This window comes from Sus scrofa, chromosome 4, assembly GCF_054392235.1.
Source record: "Sus scrofa isolate SSC_HxYL_T2T_F1_AM1 chromosome 4, Sscrofa_HxYL_maternal_Yorkshire_Landrace_v2.0, whole genome shotgun sequence".
In the NCBI taxonomy this organism is placed as follows: Eukaryota; Metazoa; Chordata; class Mammalia; order Artiodactyla; family Suidae; genus Sus; species Sus scrofa.
In genome coordinates this window covers 54,201,605-54,219,703 of record NC_139386.1, presented here as the reverse complement: position 1 = coordinate 54,219,703, position 18,099 = coordinate 54,201,605, and the positions used below count along the sequence as shown (strand labels likewise).

General features: G+C 34.2%; 1 protein-coding gene across 2 annotated transcripts in view; it reads left to right on the top strand.

Moving 5' to 3' along the window:
- CNBD1 (cyclic nucleotide binding domain containing 1) overlaps positions 1 to 18,099 on the top strand; it is a 563,418-nt gene that overhangs the window by 84,853 nt on the left and 460,466 nt on the right. For both annotated transcript variants that reach the window (XM_085024296.1, XM_085024295.1), the window contains exon 4: positions 311 to 469. In XM_085024296.1, the coding sequence (XP_084880422.1) occupies positions 311 to 469 (159 nt within the window). The remainder of the gene's footprint in view (positions 1 to 310; positions 470 to 18,099) is intronic.

Here is an 18,099-nt window from a genome sequence, read left to right as displayed (position 1 = left end):
ATTTTTTTGTAGAAATATATTTATTTTTTTAATTTATTTTTTTATTGTTATTTCCCCCAACAAGCTTTTTTTCCCCACTGTACAGCATGGGGACCCAGTACCACATGCATGTATACATATGTGCTAATTTTTAGACTTAATATTTAATTTCATTACTGATGAGTGGAAAAAAATAGGCATTTAAAAAAGAGTATGTTATTAAAAGGCCAAATTATCTCAAAACTGCACTTCTACTCTTGACAATAAAGAGTTCATGTCAGTAAATTTTTGTGCTTAATGCAACACCATAAAATATTGTTTCCTTGTTCAGAAAAACTGCTGAAGGTGCAGAAGAAGATAAACCCCAAAAACCTGATGATTCTCACAATATAGCTGTTCATGTTAAAAGAGCACGTGGTGGCCGTACTTTATATGGACCCAAAAAATCTGAAGAAAAGTTAGTAGAATTCATGGCCATTTTAAAAGTACTGTAAGTATTTTAAATATATTACATTTTATAGTTGAATAATTTTTTTGAAAAGCTGTGTTTGAAGCTAAGTATACTTTATTTATAATCTAGCACTAATGGTTGATTTAAGAGAGCTGGAAATACTGGAGACTATTTCTATATGAGTGCAATTTGTATCAATTTAATCTTCATGGCATAGAATGGATATGTTGGTAATATATCCAAATCTGGCACATAATTTTAAGTTGCAAGAAAAATAGGTGTCATTTACTGATTATGCTAAATCACAATTGTGTTCAAGATTTCATTAACTTATGATTAGGCAGTCCTTCACAGAATTTAAACTGTCTTCCCCATCAAAGGGCTTTTACATAAATTTACCTCATATTCTCCTCAAGTTTCTGGATCCCTTTATGCTGTGAATGGAGTACAACTGTCTGAAGGAGAAGAAGCTGGAGGAAGAGAGGATTATATCTGGGTGGAGGCTGTTTACTGGAGATGCTATCAGATTTGTGAATAAAACTAAAGTTGAACCGAGATCATGGAAAAGTGTTGGATATTGGAACTGAGATTAGCAGCAGAAACAAAGCCAAAAGTGAAATTATCAAACTAGAACTGTACCTAAAAGAGAGACCAAAAGCATCGATAAGAAATGAAAAATTTGGCATTTATGTTTGGAGGAAGACACTAAGAATTCTATGCTATGAGCACTGTTCTTCAAAATTGTAATTGCAAATTTGAGAAAATATGATAAGAATTTCCAGGAAATTTGAGGGTGGCCTGATTTCTGATGTTTTTACTTGTAATAACGACAAAAAAATAAACACTATAAAGACCTGTTACTTTATAAGAAAGCATGTGGAAGGGAATTTTAGGGAGGCAAATCATAACTCTTGACACACAGAAGTAAAAATAAACTGGTAAGCTTTAAAAAATAGGAAATTTAACTAGAAAGTGTTCACCAAATGTGCTAAAAATATACTTTGGTAGAAAATAACCAAAGCACTGAAAGTTATTGGAGCTATAGGATGCTACAGCCAATTTTATTTCATTAAGTCATAACATTAACTAAAATTATACTGGATTAAACATTTTAATTTTCTTAGAAACCCATGAATAACTGCTGATTTCAGATTGTTCGTGGCTGCAGAATTTTCAGTGGATTTTCAATCGCATCTTTCTGAAAATAAGGTAGCAATATCTGGATAACAAAAAATTTCTTATCTTATGCAGGAGGGGTTCTTGTGGCTATGGTTTGCCAGAAAAATGTCAAAATACTTGGAAGTCTATGTTCAATTCATAATAGGAAAAAGAAATGAATGAGAAGCAAGCATCATGTTAACAATGGACTATTATGAAAAGGAATCATGGTAGAAGGTTATCTAAACAGAAGAAAATAACTTATTTATAAAAAAGAAACAAACACAAAATAACTTATTTATAAAAAAGAAAACAAACACACAGATTTCAAAACCAATCTTATTTGAAAATGCAGATTTCAAAACCAATCTTATTTATAAAAAAGAAACAAACACAAAATAGCTTATTTATAAAAAAGAAAACAAACACAAAATAACTTATTTATAAAAAAGAAAACACACAAAATAACTTATTATAAAAAAGAAACAAACACACAGATTTCAAAACCAATCTTATGGTTCCATTGGTAAAACCATTGTAGGGAAGGAGGAATTGGGAGGGTGGGAATAACGTAACATACTACTGTATAAAATGGATGATTAATGAGAACCTACTGTATAACATAGGAAAATCTACTCAATAGTCTGTAATAATCTATATGGAGAAATGGATATATTTAAATGTATAACTGATCCACTTTGCTATACACCTGAAACTAATACAACATTGTAAGTCAACTACAAATAAACATAAGGGAGAACAAATAAGCTACTGTTGCATCCTTATATTGACCTCAGTGGTCCACATAACAATAAGTCTACAAATACCATAGGCAATAGATGCTGAGACAGTGGCAATTTCCATATCCCACTCCTAACTCAAATGCGAGAGAATGGGTAGATGGGCAGAAAAGATACTGAAGTACTGCAAGCTTCCACTTCAGTGGCTCAGAATAGGCCAATTCTTAAGGGCCTTGACAGTTGCCAGTGGGTGGGGCTGTGACACTGTGAATGAGAAGGAAACTCACTTTAAAAAAAACATCATGATTGATTTACAATGTTCTTCAATTTCTGCTGTATAGCAAAGTGACCTGGTCATGTATACACACACACACACACATATATATACATACACATATACATCTATGTGTATACATATATATTTTTTTCTCGCATTATCCTCCATCATGTCCATCACAAGTGATTAGTGATTAGATATGTAGTTCCCTATGCTATTTAGCAAGATCTCATTGCCCCTCCACTCCAAATGCCAGAAGGAAACTCACTTTTATGAGATGCTGAATATTCACACAAATCCTTAATCTCTATAATAAAATTTCTGATTTAATCCTCTCACCAATGCTTTGAAGGTATGATGAACTAGTAAGTGAAAGAAAAATGCATATGCTAAATCCACAATCTATGTTTGCTCTACAGACATGCTTTTTAAAAATAAAGTAAAATTTAGAGTAATGTTGTAATAGTTTCAGGTGTATAACAAAGTGAATCAGTCACGCATATAAATATGTACTCTTTTTTCCTGTATAGGTTATTAAAAATTATTGAGTGAATTTTCCTATGTGATGCAGTAAGTTCTTGTTAATTGTCTATTTTATACAGTAGTGTGTATATTTTGTTCCAACCCTCCCAATTCTTCCCTCCCCCAATAGTTTCACCTATAGTAACCAAAAGATTGGTTTTGAAATCTTTGAGTTTGTTTCTGTTTTTAAAATAAGTTCTTTTGTATCATTTTTATTAGATTCCACATACAATTGATATCATGTGATATTTGTGTTTATCTGACTTCATTCACTCAGCATGGTAATCTCTAGGCCTACAGGCATAGAATTTATTTTCTTGTCTCCTTGATACATTAAGATAATTGTTTTCTATTACTGTGTAACAAATTATCATGGATATAGTGGCTTAAAATAGCTACATTTATTATCTCTCTGTGCAAGGTTTAGCTGCTCATGTTTCAGAAGCCTTCAACCAAAGTATTTGCCAGGCTACACTCTTTTTCAGAGCATGTGCTTTTTAGCAGAATTTAGTGCGTTGTGGTTGTAGGACTGAAGTCTCTACTCTTTTTCTGGCTCCAGTTGAAGGGCCCTCTCAGCACCTGAGGACCCAAAGGTCCTTTTGCTGCATCATTGTCTTTCAAACCTTCTTACAACATGGAAGCTTAAATCTTCAAAGACATCAAGGGAGAATCCCTCCCTTTCTCATTCTGCTAAGATGAAGTCTTATATAACCTAATTAAGGGCATTTGCAGTCCATCACTCTTGCCATAGTATATTGGTTAGAAGCAATCACAGGTTTTGTTCCCATCTGCCAAAGTCCAAGAAGGGATGAGGGTCTCTTTGGGGTGTGTTAACCATTTTTGATAACATTATAAATCTCATTGTGACTCTGTTAATCACATTTTCAATGAGCCTGTATGCTTTAAGTACTCACGAAAAACTATTTTGATTAAAATTTGTTTAGTTGATGGATAAGTTGTCATGCTTATAAGACCTCTGTTTATTTCTAACTGAACCATGATCAGATTGATGTGCTACTTGAGTGATGTTATTTAATACATTATTAAAGGTAACTAACTTATACTCTCTAAAATTCTTCACTTTGTTATCCAACTTGACATTTTAAGGACTTCATTTTAAGTAACAATAGCCTCTTTTTAAAAAATTAAACTATACATGTCAAGATTAAGAAGCCATTGATTATTGATAACTTTGTGTATTTTGGCTTACTCGTACTGATTACCTCTTAACTCCTGTTCAGCAGCTCTGAGTTAACAGTGCTAGATGGGAGGAAGGAAAAATGATATTGAAACATTAAAATAATTGGAAAGGGTGCCTATGGGGGATGTCGCCAGAGAGGAAGGGTTTAAGGAACTAGAAGGCACTGTGTAATTGGGAAGCACATGTAGAGAACAGACAGTGGGTGGGAGAGATGAGCGAGAGAAAAGAGAATTGAGAGACTTTCTGTTAAATTTTTTATTTTGAGGCATATCAAATTTAATATAAGCTTTTCATGTGTGAAATTTTGGATTCTAAGAAACAGAAACTATGGTTAATTAAAACAAACAAAAAAGTGAAGGGTAGGGGAGAGAGGGAAAACCTGTGGAGGAAAACTGGACATCTCCCCAAATGAAAGATGAACTACTAGATGTAGTATATGATATGCACCTCTGGGTATCTCCTCAAGGTACAACAATGACTCAAATCAGCTACAATTATTTTTTGATTGGGGTTATTAGGCTCATATTTTAGTTTTAGGGATAGGAAGTCAGATTGTTACAGTTTGTTTTCATATCCACCTCTTGGATAAATTCTGAAGGGGACAGTATATTTCAGTTTACAATTTCACTGAATTTATATTCAATTGGTAAAATGTAGAATTTCAAAAGAGAAAGTATTTCAGGAGGAGAGGGAAATGGATCATGGATAAACAATATTCAAAGTAATGAACTAAAACATGGCTTGGAATTTTAAGTTATAAATAATTTGGACTTATTTTATTTTTTACCTCTTAAGGAATTCAGTATATACTTTTGAATTCCTATATGCTTCTGGTAATACTCTTGATGTTGGGACTGCAGTGGTGAATACACACTACCTGTGCCTTCATGGGGAGCTTGTATTCTAATGTAAGATAAATAATAAGTATATATATACATATATATATACACACACACATATATATGTACACACACACACACATATATATAATGTCAATTAGTAATAAGTGCTAGAAATAAAAACTAATGCAGAATAAGTACACAGGGCATGCTGGAAATGATTTAAAAAGTCAGATAGTTAATGAAATGAGAAAGGTAGTCATTAAACTACCTTGAAGATGTGCATTCCAGACAGAAGAAACATGAGAGCCAGAGCACAGGATGGCAATGTGTTTTGCAAACTACAGAAAAAATAATAAGCAAGGAGGCCAGTATTGTGAAAGTGCATTAGTGTAGAGAAGAGTTGGTGGAGGTGAGTCTTCAGAGGTAGCTAGAAAGCAGATCATTAGGGTCTTATAGGCTATAGTAGGTTTTTAACCTTGGTGTGATTGGCAACATGGGAATGATGTGTTTTGATTTACATGGTAATGGGTCATGTGTGGAGAGTCTACTTTGGGTGCCAGGAGCTGGTTTGGGATGGCCTGTCAGAAGGCTACATGGAATTGGTCTAGAAGAGAGGACCATGGTGACCGTGGACTGATTTCTATTTTAGGGAGTTCAGTTTGACATGTAGAATTTGATTTATATTTTTTAAAAAAGATATGAGCTGAACAGTTTTCAATTTGATATTCTTGGAAGCACATTAGATGATTTGCTCAACTTGACTAACAACAAGAATACTGGGCAAATCATCTAATGTTCTCACATGTTTCTTTTTTTATGGTATTGTCTATAACACCATTGGCTTTAAAAATGTAATTATGGATTGCTTTGGTAAAAATAATTGATTTCTTTATAAATGACTAATTTCTGAAAAAAAAAGGTGATGTGCATATGTAATTGTGGGGGTTGTAGAAAGAGTAGGAGAAGAGAAATTTATAAATGAGCTGTGAAAAGCAGTTTAAGATCCTCTGAGAAAACTTGGCCCAAATGTTTTTTTCTCCTACTTTCTCCAATTAAAGATGTTACCTTTGAGGGAATGAGGCAGCTGAAGTTCATAATGTTTCAGTGGAGCAGTGATGCAAAGCTACTTCTCAGGAATGATTCAGAGGAATTGCTCCCTGAAAGGACGTGAGGATTTTTGCTTTTCAGATTCAGGCTGTTTGAAATCCAAATGCAATATGGTTCTTACAGTGCTGTTTTCTAGTCAAATGGCATATAAGATGAGGAATTGTAATCTCAAACTATATTTTTAGGCTATGTGCTGATGAGAGAAAAACACTTTCTGGGTTATTAATTCTTTTAAAAATACAGAGCTGGGTTAAAAAGTAAGTGAAATTGGAGAGGCCCTATGCCCTAGAAAAGAAAGTATTTGAAGCTAAAAGGAAACAAGTCAATAAACATTGGTATGAATGCTAAAAGTAATTTAGATTTCTGATACAAACCATTATTGTTTATAAGAATGGGAACTAAAAAATGCAAGTTATTTGTGTGAAGGAGATGAAATGACAGATACTAAAACATCCTTGACAGGGCATTGATAGTATAGAAGAATAAGGTACTGAATTTTGGTCCACCAATGACAGTGATATTTAAAATTACATTTGGGTCACACATATTGTAAAATGCCTGGACTTTGGAATTAGGAAGGAATATGTTCTGAACTGGACTCTTCTAATAATTAGTTGTATGACCTTGGGCAAATTTCTACCTCTTGATACACAATTCACGAATTAATAAAAATGGGCACAGTTATTAACCTCATAGAATCATTGTTGTGAAGACTAAATGAAGTTAAAAATGTAAATGGATATTGCTTGGTCCATCACAGACCTTTTGTACAGGTCAGTCTTCCCTTTTCCAAAAGCCCTTCCGTATTATGGTAGAGTTTTTTTGTAAAATATTTTGCTATTTACTTGCTACAGCTGAAGTACAAAGTATCACAGAATAATAATGTGTCTCATTTTTCTATTCTTTTTAGAAAGCATATGCAAATTTTGCTTACAGTTTGTGAATAAATAATAGCTATTAATTATTTATCATATATTTACATTAGTTTACAAAGTTGCCAATGATACTTTTGTACTAGATTTTCAGAAACTACTTGGTCACAAATTAACTGATGTTTAAGAAAACTATAGCTTTATATTTTTGCTGTTGTTTGGAAATAAGCAAATGCCCTTGATTACAATATTTCTTGCAATTTTTTTTTCACTGTGTTGCTATATCTTCTTTCATCTGGGTTGCTATAACAAAAATACCTGGACTTGGTGGCTTAAATGACAGGAATTTATTTCTCAAATTCTAGAGTCTGGGAAGTTCAAGATCAAGGCACCTTCAGATTCTGTCTGGTAAGGGCCCACTTCCTAATTCATGGATGGCCCTTCTTGCTGTATCTTCACATGGAAGATGTATTGAGAGATCTCTGGGGTCTCTTTTACAAAGACACTAATTGAGGTGTTCTGAAACCCAGTGTCCAATGTGTTGAGTGGGGGTTCCTCACACCAACAATCAATTTAACTCAATTGTGACACTACCTACTCAGAGAGAATGAGATTGCACAGGTTATGGTTTCAGTCCTACAAGACCACTGCCCCTTTCCCACCACAACCTACCCTTTTGGACACCAGTTGAAAGCCTGTGCTTCTGTTTGACCTCCTATAGATTAGAGGTTCTCATAAGGCCTTCCTTTGACTTTTGATGCCCGTTATAAATCCATATTTTTACATGTACTTCTGACCAATTGACTATAAATTATTCTAATGCCCCCTTCCTTAGATTCAATTAATGTGCTAGAGTAGATTGTAGAACTCAGAGAAACAATTTGCTCGCAAGATCACTAGGTTAAGAGTTCCCATCATGGCTCAGTGGCAATGAACATGACTAGTATCCATGAGGATGTGGGTTTAGTCCCTGGCCTTGCTCAGTGGGTTAAGAATCCAGCATTGCCATGAGCTGTGGTGCAGGTTGCAGATACTGCTCAGATCCTACATTGCTGTGGCTGTGGCATAGGCCGGCAGCTCCATCTCATATTCAGCCCCTAGCCTTGGACCTTCCATATGCCACAAGTGTGCCCTAAAAAGAAAAAAAAGTCACTAGGTTCTTATAAAAAGATATAACTCAGACGGAAAAGATGTATAGTGCACAGTATATGTATAGGATGGGGAGCTTCCATGCCCTCTTAGAGCACATCTCCCCAAATCTTCACATGTTCATCAACTTGGAAGCTTTCCAAACTGCCCTCTGGGTTTTTATGGAAGCTTCATTATATAGCCGTGATTGAGGAAATCACTGGCCATTGGGATTAATGCAACCTCCCTTCCTGGAGGTTAGGTTGTGGTGGGGAGGTGAGGTGGTAAGGGTTGTGGGTAGAAGATAGTTCTGAAAATTCCAACACTCCAGTGGTATGGTTGGTGCTCCTAGCAAAAAGCCCCCTTTCTAAAGTGGGGTCTAAAAGTTACTTTATTAACCTAAAAAGAGACATTTTTTTGTCACTTTCAATGCTTAGAAAAGTCCAAGATTTTGGGGATCCATGTGCTCAAAACTATGGACAAAGAACAAAACATGAGAAATATCTTTTGGTCACCTGAATGATCAGATCTATATTACTGGTAAATCACAATATTGAAGACACTAATCCCATTCATGAGGGCTCCACCTTCATGACCTAATCATTTCCCAAAGGCTCCCCCTCCCATTACCACATCACATTTGGGCTTGAGATTTTAACCTGAATGTTGGGATGACAGAAACAGTCAGTCTATAAGATATATGTTATTTAAATATAGATGTGTATGTTAAAGCTGAAACTTCTTACCTTGGGTGACTATTCATTTGTGCATTTCAAGTTAGAATCCTTTTTCCTCACAGAAATATTTTACTAAGTGGTATATATTCTTTCTTACTATATTAGATTTATGTGTAATGAAGATCACACTTTGTGCATTGAGAGATCAGAATGAAATAAGTGCAAGGGGAGTTTTTATCATGTGTTGTATTACAGATTTAATGACACAATAGAATATGATGCTTTAAAAATATTTCTTGTGACAACTGCCAACATTATAAAAAATGCAAATTTTTGCTACAAATTTAATATCTGGCCCTACATAGAACATTACTTGCCATCTTAATGTAATTACTTATTTTAACAGTCTATTAAAGCCATCTTGAAACTTAGTTCTAACTTTATCAAGCAAGATGTCTTAATTTCATAAGTATAAAATTGTGTGTTTTATATGCTCGAGGAGTTATTATCTTATGGCACGAAGCATCATTTTGGAGAGACTTCAAAAATAAGTCCAGGTTCAAGTAATACCATATTAGAAAATCTTAGAAATATTTGATTGTTTCTAACAGAGTGTGGGTCTTTATAGTCTTGTGTTTCAAATCCTGGGTTTAACTAGAGAGAAGTAGTGAACAATCCCGATGTGGTGCAGAGGAAATGAGTCTGACTAGGAACCATGAGGTTGCAGGTTCCATTCCTGACCTCGCTCAGTGGATTAAGGATCTGGCGTTGCTGTGAGCTGTGGCATAGGCCAGCAGCAACAGCTCCGATTAGACCTCTAGCCTGGGGACCTCCATATGCCACGGGTGCGGCCCTAAAAAGACCAAAAAAAAAAAAAAAAAAAAAAAAAAAGGATAAAAGCCTGGAACGTATTTTCTTTTTTCTTTTTGTTGTTGTTGTTGTTGTTTGCTATTTCTTGGGCCACTCCTGTGGCATATGGAGGTTCCCAGGCTAGGGGTCGAATCGGAGCTGTAGCCACCAGCCTACGCCAGAGCCACAGCAACGCGGGATCCGAGCCGCGTCTGCAACCTACACCACAGCTCACGGCAACGCCAGATCGTTAACCCACTGAGCAAGGGCAGGGACCGAACCCGAAACCTCATGGTTCCTAGTCTGATTCGTTAACCACTGCGCCACAACAGGAACTCCCTGGAACGTATTTTCTATGTGTCTCCTCTTTCATCCATTAAACATTAATTCTTACAAAACAGTGATTTAATTGGTTCCTTTAATATTCAAGGATGACATGGGCCTTATACATGCCTCGATTTGGCTAAAGAGAGTGGATAGTCGTCTGCTGTTTCCAATATCCATGTGTACCTCTCAATGGATTTGTGACTCTGCTTCCTATCTCATGGTCTGCATGGAATTTAATTTCAAGATGATCTACTTCTTTGGGCTTGTTGTACAGCAAGTTATACTGTCAGCATATTCTTCAGTGTTCTTTCTTCAAAGCATTAGATCTTTCTTCAGTGCTCAATGTATTGTCAACTAAACTGATCTGAAAACTATATTGGCAAAAATTCTTCCCTGAAGCATTCATTCTCTATTCCGCTAATTGATAATTATTGTCATATTCTTGCTAAACATTTCCAAACATTACTTTTCTGTTTGCTATTTGGTATTACATATTTAATAATTTCAGAGTTAATTTCTACTTGGTTTTTTTAAGTTTTTAACGTGTAAGATTCTTATTTGAAAGCAACAAAACCTGACTCTTTAGCTAAGAGAAATGATCAAATTTCTGGTTATTTAGAATGATTTCCTTGGGGTTCCCGTCATGGCTCAGCAGTAACAAACCTGGCTAGTATCCATGAGAATGCAGATTAGATCCCTGGCTAACTCAGTGGGTTAAGGACCCAGTGTTGCTGTGAACTTTGGCAGCAAACAAACACAGCATTGCTGTGAGCTGTGGCAGCACTGCTGTGAGCTGTGACAGGTTGCAGACACAGCTTATATCCTGCATTGTGGCTGTGGCTGTGGTATAGGCCAGCAGCTACAGCTCTGATTCAACCCCTAGCCTGGGAACTTCCATAGGCCATGGATGTGGCCCTAACAAGACAAAAAAAATAAAAATAAAAAAGAATGATTTCTTTGAAATGAAATTACTAGTAGATAAAAGAGTACAGATAACATAAGTATTGATATTTCTAGCTACATTTATTTTTGGAAAGAGTGAACTAACTGATATTGCCCTTAACAGTGAAATTAGCTTTAAAATATTTTTCAGGTTCATAGAATAACAAAGCTGTCACTTTGCCTTTGTTTTTCTTCCTTTTTAAGCTGATTTTTTTCTTCATTCTTTTATTGACCTTTTGTCAATTTATTTGTTTTGGTATGGTCTATCTGATCATAGCCTTTTCCCATCTTTTCTATTGTGTTTTGTGAATTATTGACATAAAGAGCTTTGTATATTATATTGTATATATTGTAGATATGGATATAATATGGATTGAGTGTCATTTATGAAATGGAGAGCAAAAGCTTCAGAAAAGGATTTTACCTAGTACATATAGGTGCCCAATATACTTGATATTTATTCAGCATATACTCATAGGCCATGATAGAAGAAATGGAACAGAAAGAATATATATGCATATATAATATTACTACAAAATATATATCATATCTTATTAATATGTTACCAAATTTACTGAGGTATAATTTACATATAATAAAATGCATATTTTAAGCATACAATTTGATATGTCTTGATGCATGTATGAAACATTTATGAAACCATAGCCACAATCAAGATAATGAACATAGTCATTTTCAAGAGTTTCTTTGTGCACCTTTGTAATCCTTTTCTCTTCCACAACCTTATACCCCTTTCCCTGTCCCTAAGCAATCACTCAACTGCTTTCCTTCAGTATAGATTGGTTTATGTTTTCCAGAATTTTATATTCATGGAATCACATAGTGTATTTTAGTCTTCGTTTTCACTCAACACAGTCATTTTGTAGATTCGTTGATGTTGTTTTGTGTAACAGTAATTCATACCTTTTTTTCTGAATGGTAATACAACTCTATGAATATGCAACAGTTTCTTTATCTGTTGATAGACATTTTGTTTGTTTTTTGTATTTGGCTATTGCATAAAGCTGCTATGAACATTCATGTACAAGTCAGTATGGGCATTTGCCTTCATTTCTCTTAAATGAAAACCTAGAAATGGAACAACTCAATCATATGGTAAGTGTATTTTGAACCTTTTAAAAAAATGTCTAACCACTTTCCAAAATTCTTATACCACAAGGCATTTTCACTATTAGTTTATGAAAGTTTTAGTCCTGTTACAATTCTTGTCCAATCTTGATTTGACCATTCTTTAAATTCTAGTCTTCCTAATAAGTTTGTAGTAATATATCATGATTTTAATTTTCACTTCCCTAATGACTAATGATGATTCATGTATTTGTGTGTCATTAAAACCTATTCTTTTTTTTTTTCTTTTATTTTGATGGCCACACCTGGGGCATATAGAAGCTCCTGGGCTCGGGGTTGAATTGGAGCTGCAGCTCCTGGCCTATACCACAGGCACAGCAATGCTGGATCCTAGCTGCATCTGTAAACTATGCCACAGTGGGTTAACCCACTGAGTAAAGCCAGGGATCAAACCCACATCTTCATGGAAACTGTTGGGTGCTTAACCTGTTGGGCCACAGTGGGAACTCCCATATGTATTCTTTGGTGAAAGATTTGTACAAATATTTTGCACATTTTGAAAGTGAAAACCTAATTTTAAAAATGGAAAATATTTGCATAAATATTGAGAATTGTTTACATATTGTGCACATACATCTAAATATACATCAGATATATGCTTTGTAAATATTTTCCCAGTCTTTGATTTTTCTTTTTCATTTTCTTAACAGTGTTTCAAAAGGTAAAAATATTTAATTTTAATTAAATCCAATTTAATATTTTTCTTTTATGAACATGCTTTTCATATTGTATATAGGAAGCATTTGTCCTACTTAAAATCTCAAGGAGTTTATCATATGTTTTCTTTTACAAGTTTTATAGTTTTAGGTTTTGCATTTAAGTCTATTTTCCACTTTAAGTTAAATTTTTATATATGGTATAAAGTATAACTTGAAGTTTTTTTGTTTTGTTTTGCTCATTGATGTCTTTAGCACATTTATTGAAAAGAAAACTCTTTCTGGATTGCAATGCCTTTGTAGCTTTAGTGGAAATTATTTGTGTGTATATTTGTGAGTCTACTTCTGGAATTTCTATTTTGTTCCATTGATCTATGTTTATCTTAGTACTACACTGCCTTGATTACTATAACTTTTTAAACATGTTTTGAAATCAAGCAGTCTGAATTCTTCCACTTTGTTGTTCTTTTTCCAAAATTGTTTTGGCTTATCTTCAGTCTTTTGTGTATTCATATGAATTTTTAGAATCAGCTTGTATGTTTCTAAAAAAGAAAATCTTCTTTGAAATTTTACCTATTTATTGCAAATTTTCCCTCATTTTTTATCTGCCTCTTAATTTTATGTTTGTTTTAGGTAACATAAACTGTTGATTCTTAATAGATTTAAAAAAAATCTAGCTGTAGATCTCATTTCAAAATAAACTTTATATAGATAAATAATCTGTTACATAAAACCATAACTATTTTGGTTGAGAGATGGTGGGATCTGAAAAACTTCCTACTGTGTATAAATCCTACAAATCAATATTACTAAGACTTTAAAGACACTTTTTTTTCTCCAGGTAGATTTATCCACAGTTTTAACCTTTCCATCTCTTAATTTTTTTCTGCCTAAAGTATACTCTTTAATATTTTCTTTTGTGTGGTCTGCTGATGAAAAATTCTTGCAAGTTTTGTTTTTTAAAAAATGACTTTACTCCTCATTTTTGGAGAATGTTTTTGATGAATATAGAAATTGAGATTGGCAATCATTTTCTTTTATCACTTTATGGTTTTGTTTCAACTACAAAGTCAGCTGTCCTGTTATTACCACTTTGTTACTTCTTTGAAAGTAATATGACTTTTTTTCCTAGTTGTTTTTACTATTTTTATCCTTTTATTCAGTTATTAAAAACTTTACTCTGATTTCCCTAAAATTTGACTTTTTCTTCTTTTCATTTAAGGTCATTTCTCAAGGTCATTAGCTTAGCAGTTGATGAACCCAACTAGTATCCATAAGGACGTGGGTTTGATCCCTAGCATCACTCAGTGGGTTAATGATCTCGCATTGCCCTGAGCTGTGGTGTAGTTTGCAGATGGGGTTCAGATCTGGCATTTCTGTGGCTGTGGTATAGGCCAGCAGCTGCAGATCTGATTTGACCCCTAGCTGGGGAACCTCCATATGCTGTGGGTATGTCCCCAAAAAGACAAAAATATAAAAAATAAAAAATAAGATTCTTCTCAAAGTTAAGACTTGATGTCCTTAGTTTTGGAAAACATTTAACCATTAATTTATCAAACGTTATTTCTGATGAACTCTATTTATCCTGCCTTTCTGGAACTCCACTTACACATATGTTAGAACTTCCTATAATGTCCTATATGTGTTCTTTTTTTCCCCTGTATTTGCAATCATTTTTTCCCATTATCTGTCATTTTGTGTATTTTATTTTGCTCTTATTTTTCTGTTAATCCTTTCTCTTCAGCTTATTCATGGATTTCTTAATTTCAGTTACTGCATTTGTCATTTCTAAAAACCTCCAGTGGAAACTTTTATATTGTTTGCTGTTCTTTGCTGAAATTTTCATATTATCTCTTAAGTCCTTGGATATTTCAGTCATAATTATTGATATGTGATGCATTTTGGTCCCATTTTAAACTTATATACTTGGGATGACTATTGTTTTATTGAGGTCTAGTCTTACGCCAAATTCATCTGAATTAAAAATAATCTTAACTCTATGGAATGTGTTGATATCTGGCAAGACAATTTCTTACTATTCCATATAAGGAATTCTCGTGGTGCAGCAGGTTAAGGTTCTGGCATTGTCACTGCAGTGGTTCAGGTGATTGTTGTGGTACAGGTTCAACTTCTGGCCCAGGAATTTCCATATGCTGTGGGTGTAGAAAAAAATTTAGATGTATGAAATAGTGACTTTCTCATTCAAGAGCATGAAGTATATTTTGCATTTATTTTAGTCTTCTTTTGTGATTCTTAGTAGAGTTTTATTTAAATTCTTTATTTTTTGAGGGAGTAATTTCCTAGTTTTTATATCTTTTTACGAATGTTATAAATGCATTTTTTCTCATCGTATTTTTTTCAAGGCCAGTCTCAAAGGAAACTTGTGAACAGAATTTATGTTAAAAAGTACTTTCTCTTTCAGTTTTATTGATGTATAATTTATATACAGTACTGCATACATTTAATATATAGCATAGGGAGTGCCTATGTGGCACAGCAGCAATGAACATGACTAGTATCCATGAGGATGTAGGTTTGATCGCTGGCCTCGTTCAGTGTGTTAATGATCCACCATGAGCTGTGGTGTAGGTTGCAGAGGCAGCTCAAGTCCCATGTTGCTGTGACTGTGGCATAAGCTGGCAGCTGCAGCTCTGATTCGACCCCTAGCCTGGGAACTTCCATATGCCATGGGTGCAGCCTTTAAAAGACATACACACATCAAAGTTATACAGCATAATGACTGGACTTATAGGGATTAAGAAATGATTACAAAAATTTAGTTAAAATCCATAATCCCATATAGATACATAAATTTTTTTTTCCCATTTGGTGGGAACTTGTAGGATCTACTCTCTTAACTAAGAGAATTTTCTAAGTATTATAATTCTATGGGAAATCTATTTAACTAGGTCTATATATGTTTGTAACTGACTTCCTTTCTGAGCAAATATTACTTCTAATAGATTTCATTTGACTTGACTGATTATTTTTAAGTTTCATAATACTGAGGGTAATTGTCATTTTATTTCCTTTCAAATAGATATATTTTGTTTTTATTTATCATCTTAATAAACTAAATATAACATTACAATAATATTAAATAAACAATTGTGGGGATAGCAAGAAGCTTTTTTCATATATTTTATTTTAATAGTATGCCTCTAGTGATTTACCATACTGTGTGATATTGGCTCTCAGTTGAAGGGAGAAAACACTTTAGTTTTTATTTTTAATTTTTTTATTAAAGTATATTTGATTTACAATATTGTGCCAATTTATGCTGTAAGCAAATCATACACATTTACATTCTTTTTTATATTATTTTTCATCTTGGTCTATCACAGGAGATTGGATATAGTCACCTGTGCTATACAGTAGGCCCTGATTGCTTATCCATTCTAAATAGTTTACATCTACTAACCCCAAACTTCCAGTCCCTCCCACTCCCTCCCTCTCCCCCTTGGCAGCCACAAGTCTGTTCTCCATGTCCCTGATCTGTTTCTGTTTTGTACGTAGGTTCATTTGTGCCACATTTTAGAGTCCACATATAAGTGATATCATGTGGCATTTGCTTTTCTCTTTCTGGCTTACTGGCTTATGATAATCTCTGGTTGTGTCCATGTTGCTACAAATGTCTTTTTTTTTTTTAATGGCTGAGTAGTAGTCTATTGTATATATAATATGTACTACATCTTCTTAATACATTCATCCATTGATGGGCATTTATGATGTTTCCATGTCTTGTCTGTTGTGAATAGTTCTGCTATGAACATTAGGGTGCATGTATCTTTTTGAAAAATTGTTTTGCCCAGGAGTAGGATTGCCAGATCGTATGGTATTTCCATATTTAGTTTTCTGAGGAACTTCCTTACTGTTTTCCATAGTAATTTTACCAGTTTACATTCCCACCAACCACTGTAGGAGGGTTCCCTTTTCTCCACATCCAAGAGAAAACATTTTATTTTATTTCATTTTATTATTATTATTTTTTTTTTGTCTTTTTTTGCTATTTCTTTGGGCCACTCCCACGGCATATGGAAGTTCCCAGGCTGGGGGTCGAATCAGAGTTGTAGCTCCTGGCCTACGCCAGAGCCACAGCAACATGAGATTCGAGCCGTGTCTGCAACCTACACCACAGCTCACAGCAACGCCAGATCGTTAACCCACTGAGCAAGGGCAGGGACCGAACCGCAACCTCATGGTTCCCAGTCAGATTAGTTAACCACTGTGCCACGACAGGAACTCCAGAAAACATTTTAGATTAGAACATTCCTTTCAAAAAATCCTGAGTTAAAAACCTAACACAATCAATCAACGTCATACACCACATTAACAAAAGTCAAAAACCATACGATCATTTCAATAGATGGAGAAAAAGCATTTAACAAAGCCCAACATCCATTTATGATAAAAATTCTCACCAAAGTGCGTATATAGGGAACATACCTTAACATAATCAAAGCCATTTATGACAAACCCAAAGCAAATATAATACTCAATGGAGAAAAATTATAAGCCTTCCTATTAAAATCTGGAACAAGACAGGGATGCCCACTCTCACCACTGCTATTCAACATAGTATTGGAAGACCTAGCCACATCAATCAGACAAACAAAAGAAATAAAAGGCATCCATATAGGAAGAGAAGAGATAAAACTGTCACTGTGTGCAGATGACATAATCCATAGAAAACCCTAAGGATGCAACCCCAAAACTACTTGAACTAATCAACAAATTCAGCAAAGTATCAGGATATAAGATTACTATTCAGAAATCAGTCATATTTCTGTATACTAACAATGAAATGTTAGAAAAGGAATATAGAAATACAATACCCTTTAAAATTGCACCTCAAAAAATCAAATACCTCAGAATACATCTGACCAAGGAGGTAAAAGACCTATATGCAGAGAACTATAAAACATTAATCAAGGTAATTAAAGAAGATGTAAAGAAATGGAAAGATATTCCATGTTTCTGGATTGGAAAAATCAATATTGTAAAAATGGCCATACTACCCAAAGCAATCTACAGATTCAGTGCAATCCCTATCAAATTACCCATGACAATTTTCACAGAACTAGAACAAACAATCCACAAATTTATATGGAACCACAAAAAACCCAGAATCACCAAAGCAATCCTGAGAAACAAAAACGAAGCAGGAGGCATAACTCTTCCAGACTTCAAGAAATATTACAAAGCCAGTCATCAAGACAGTG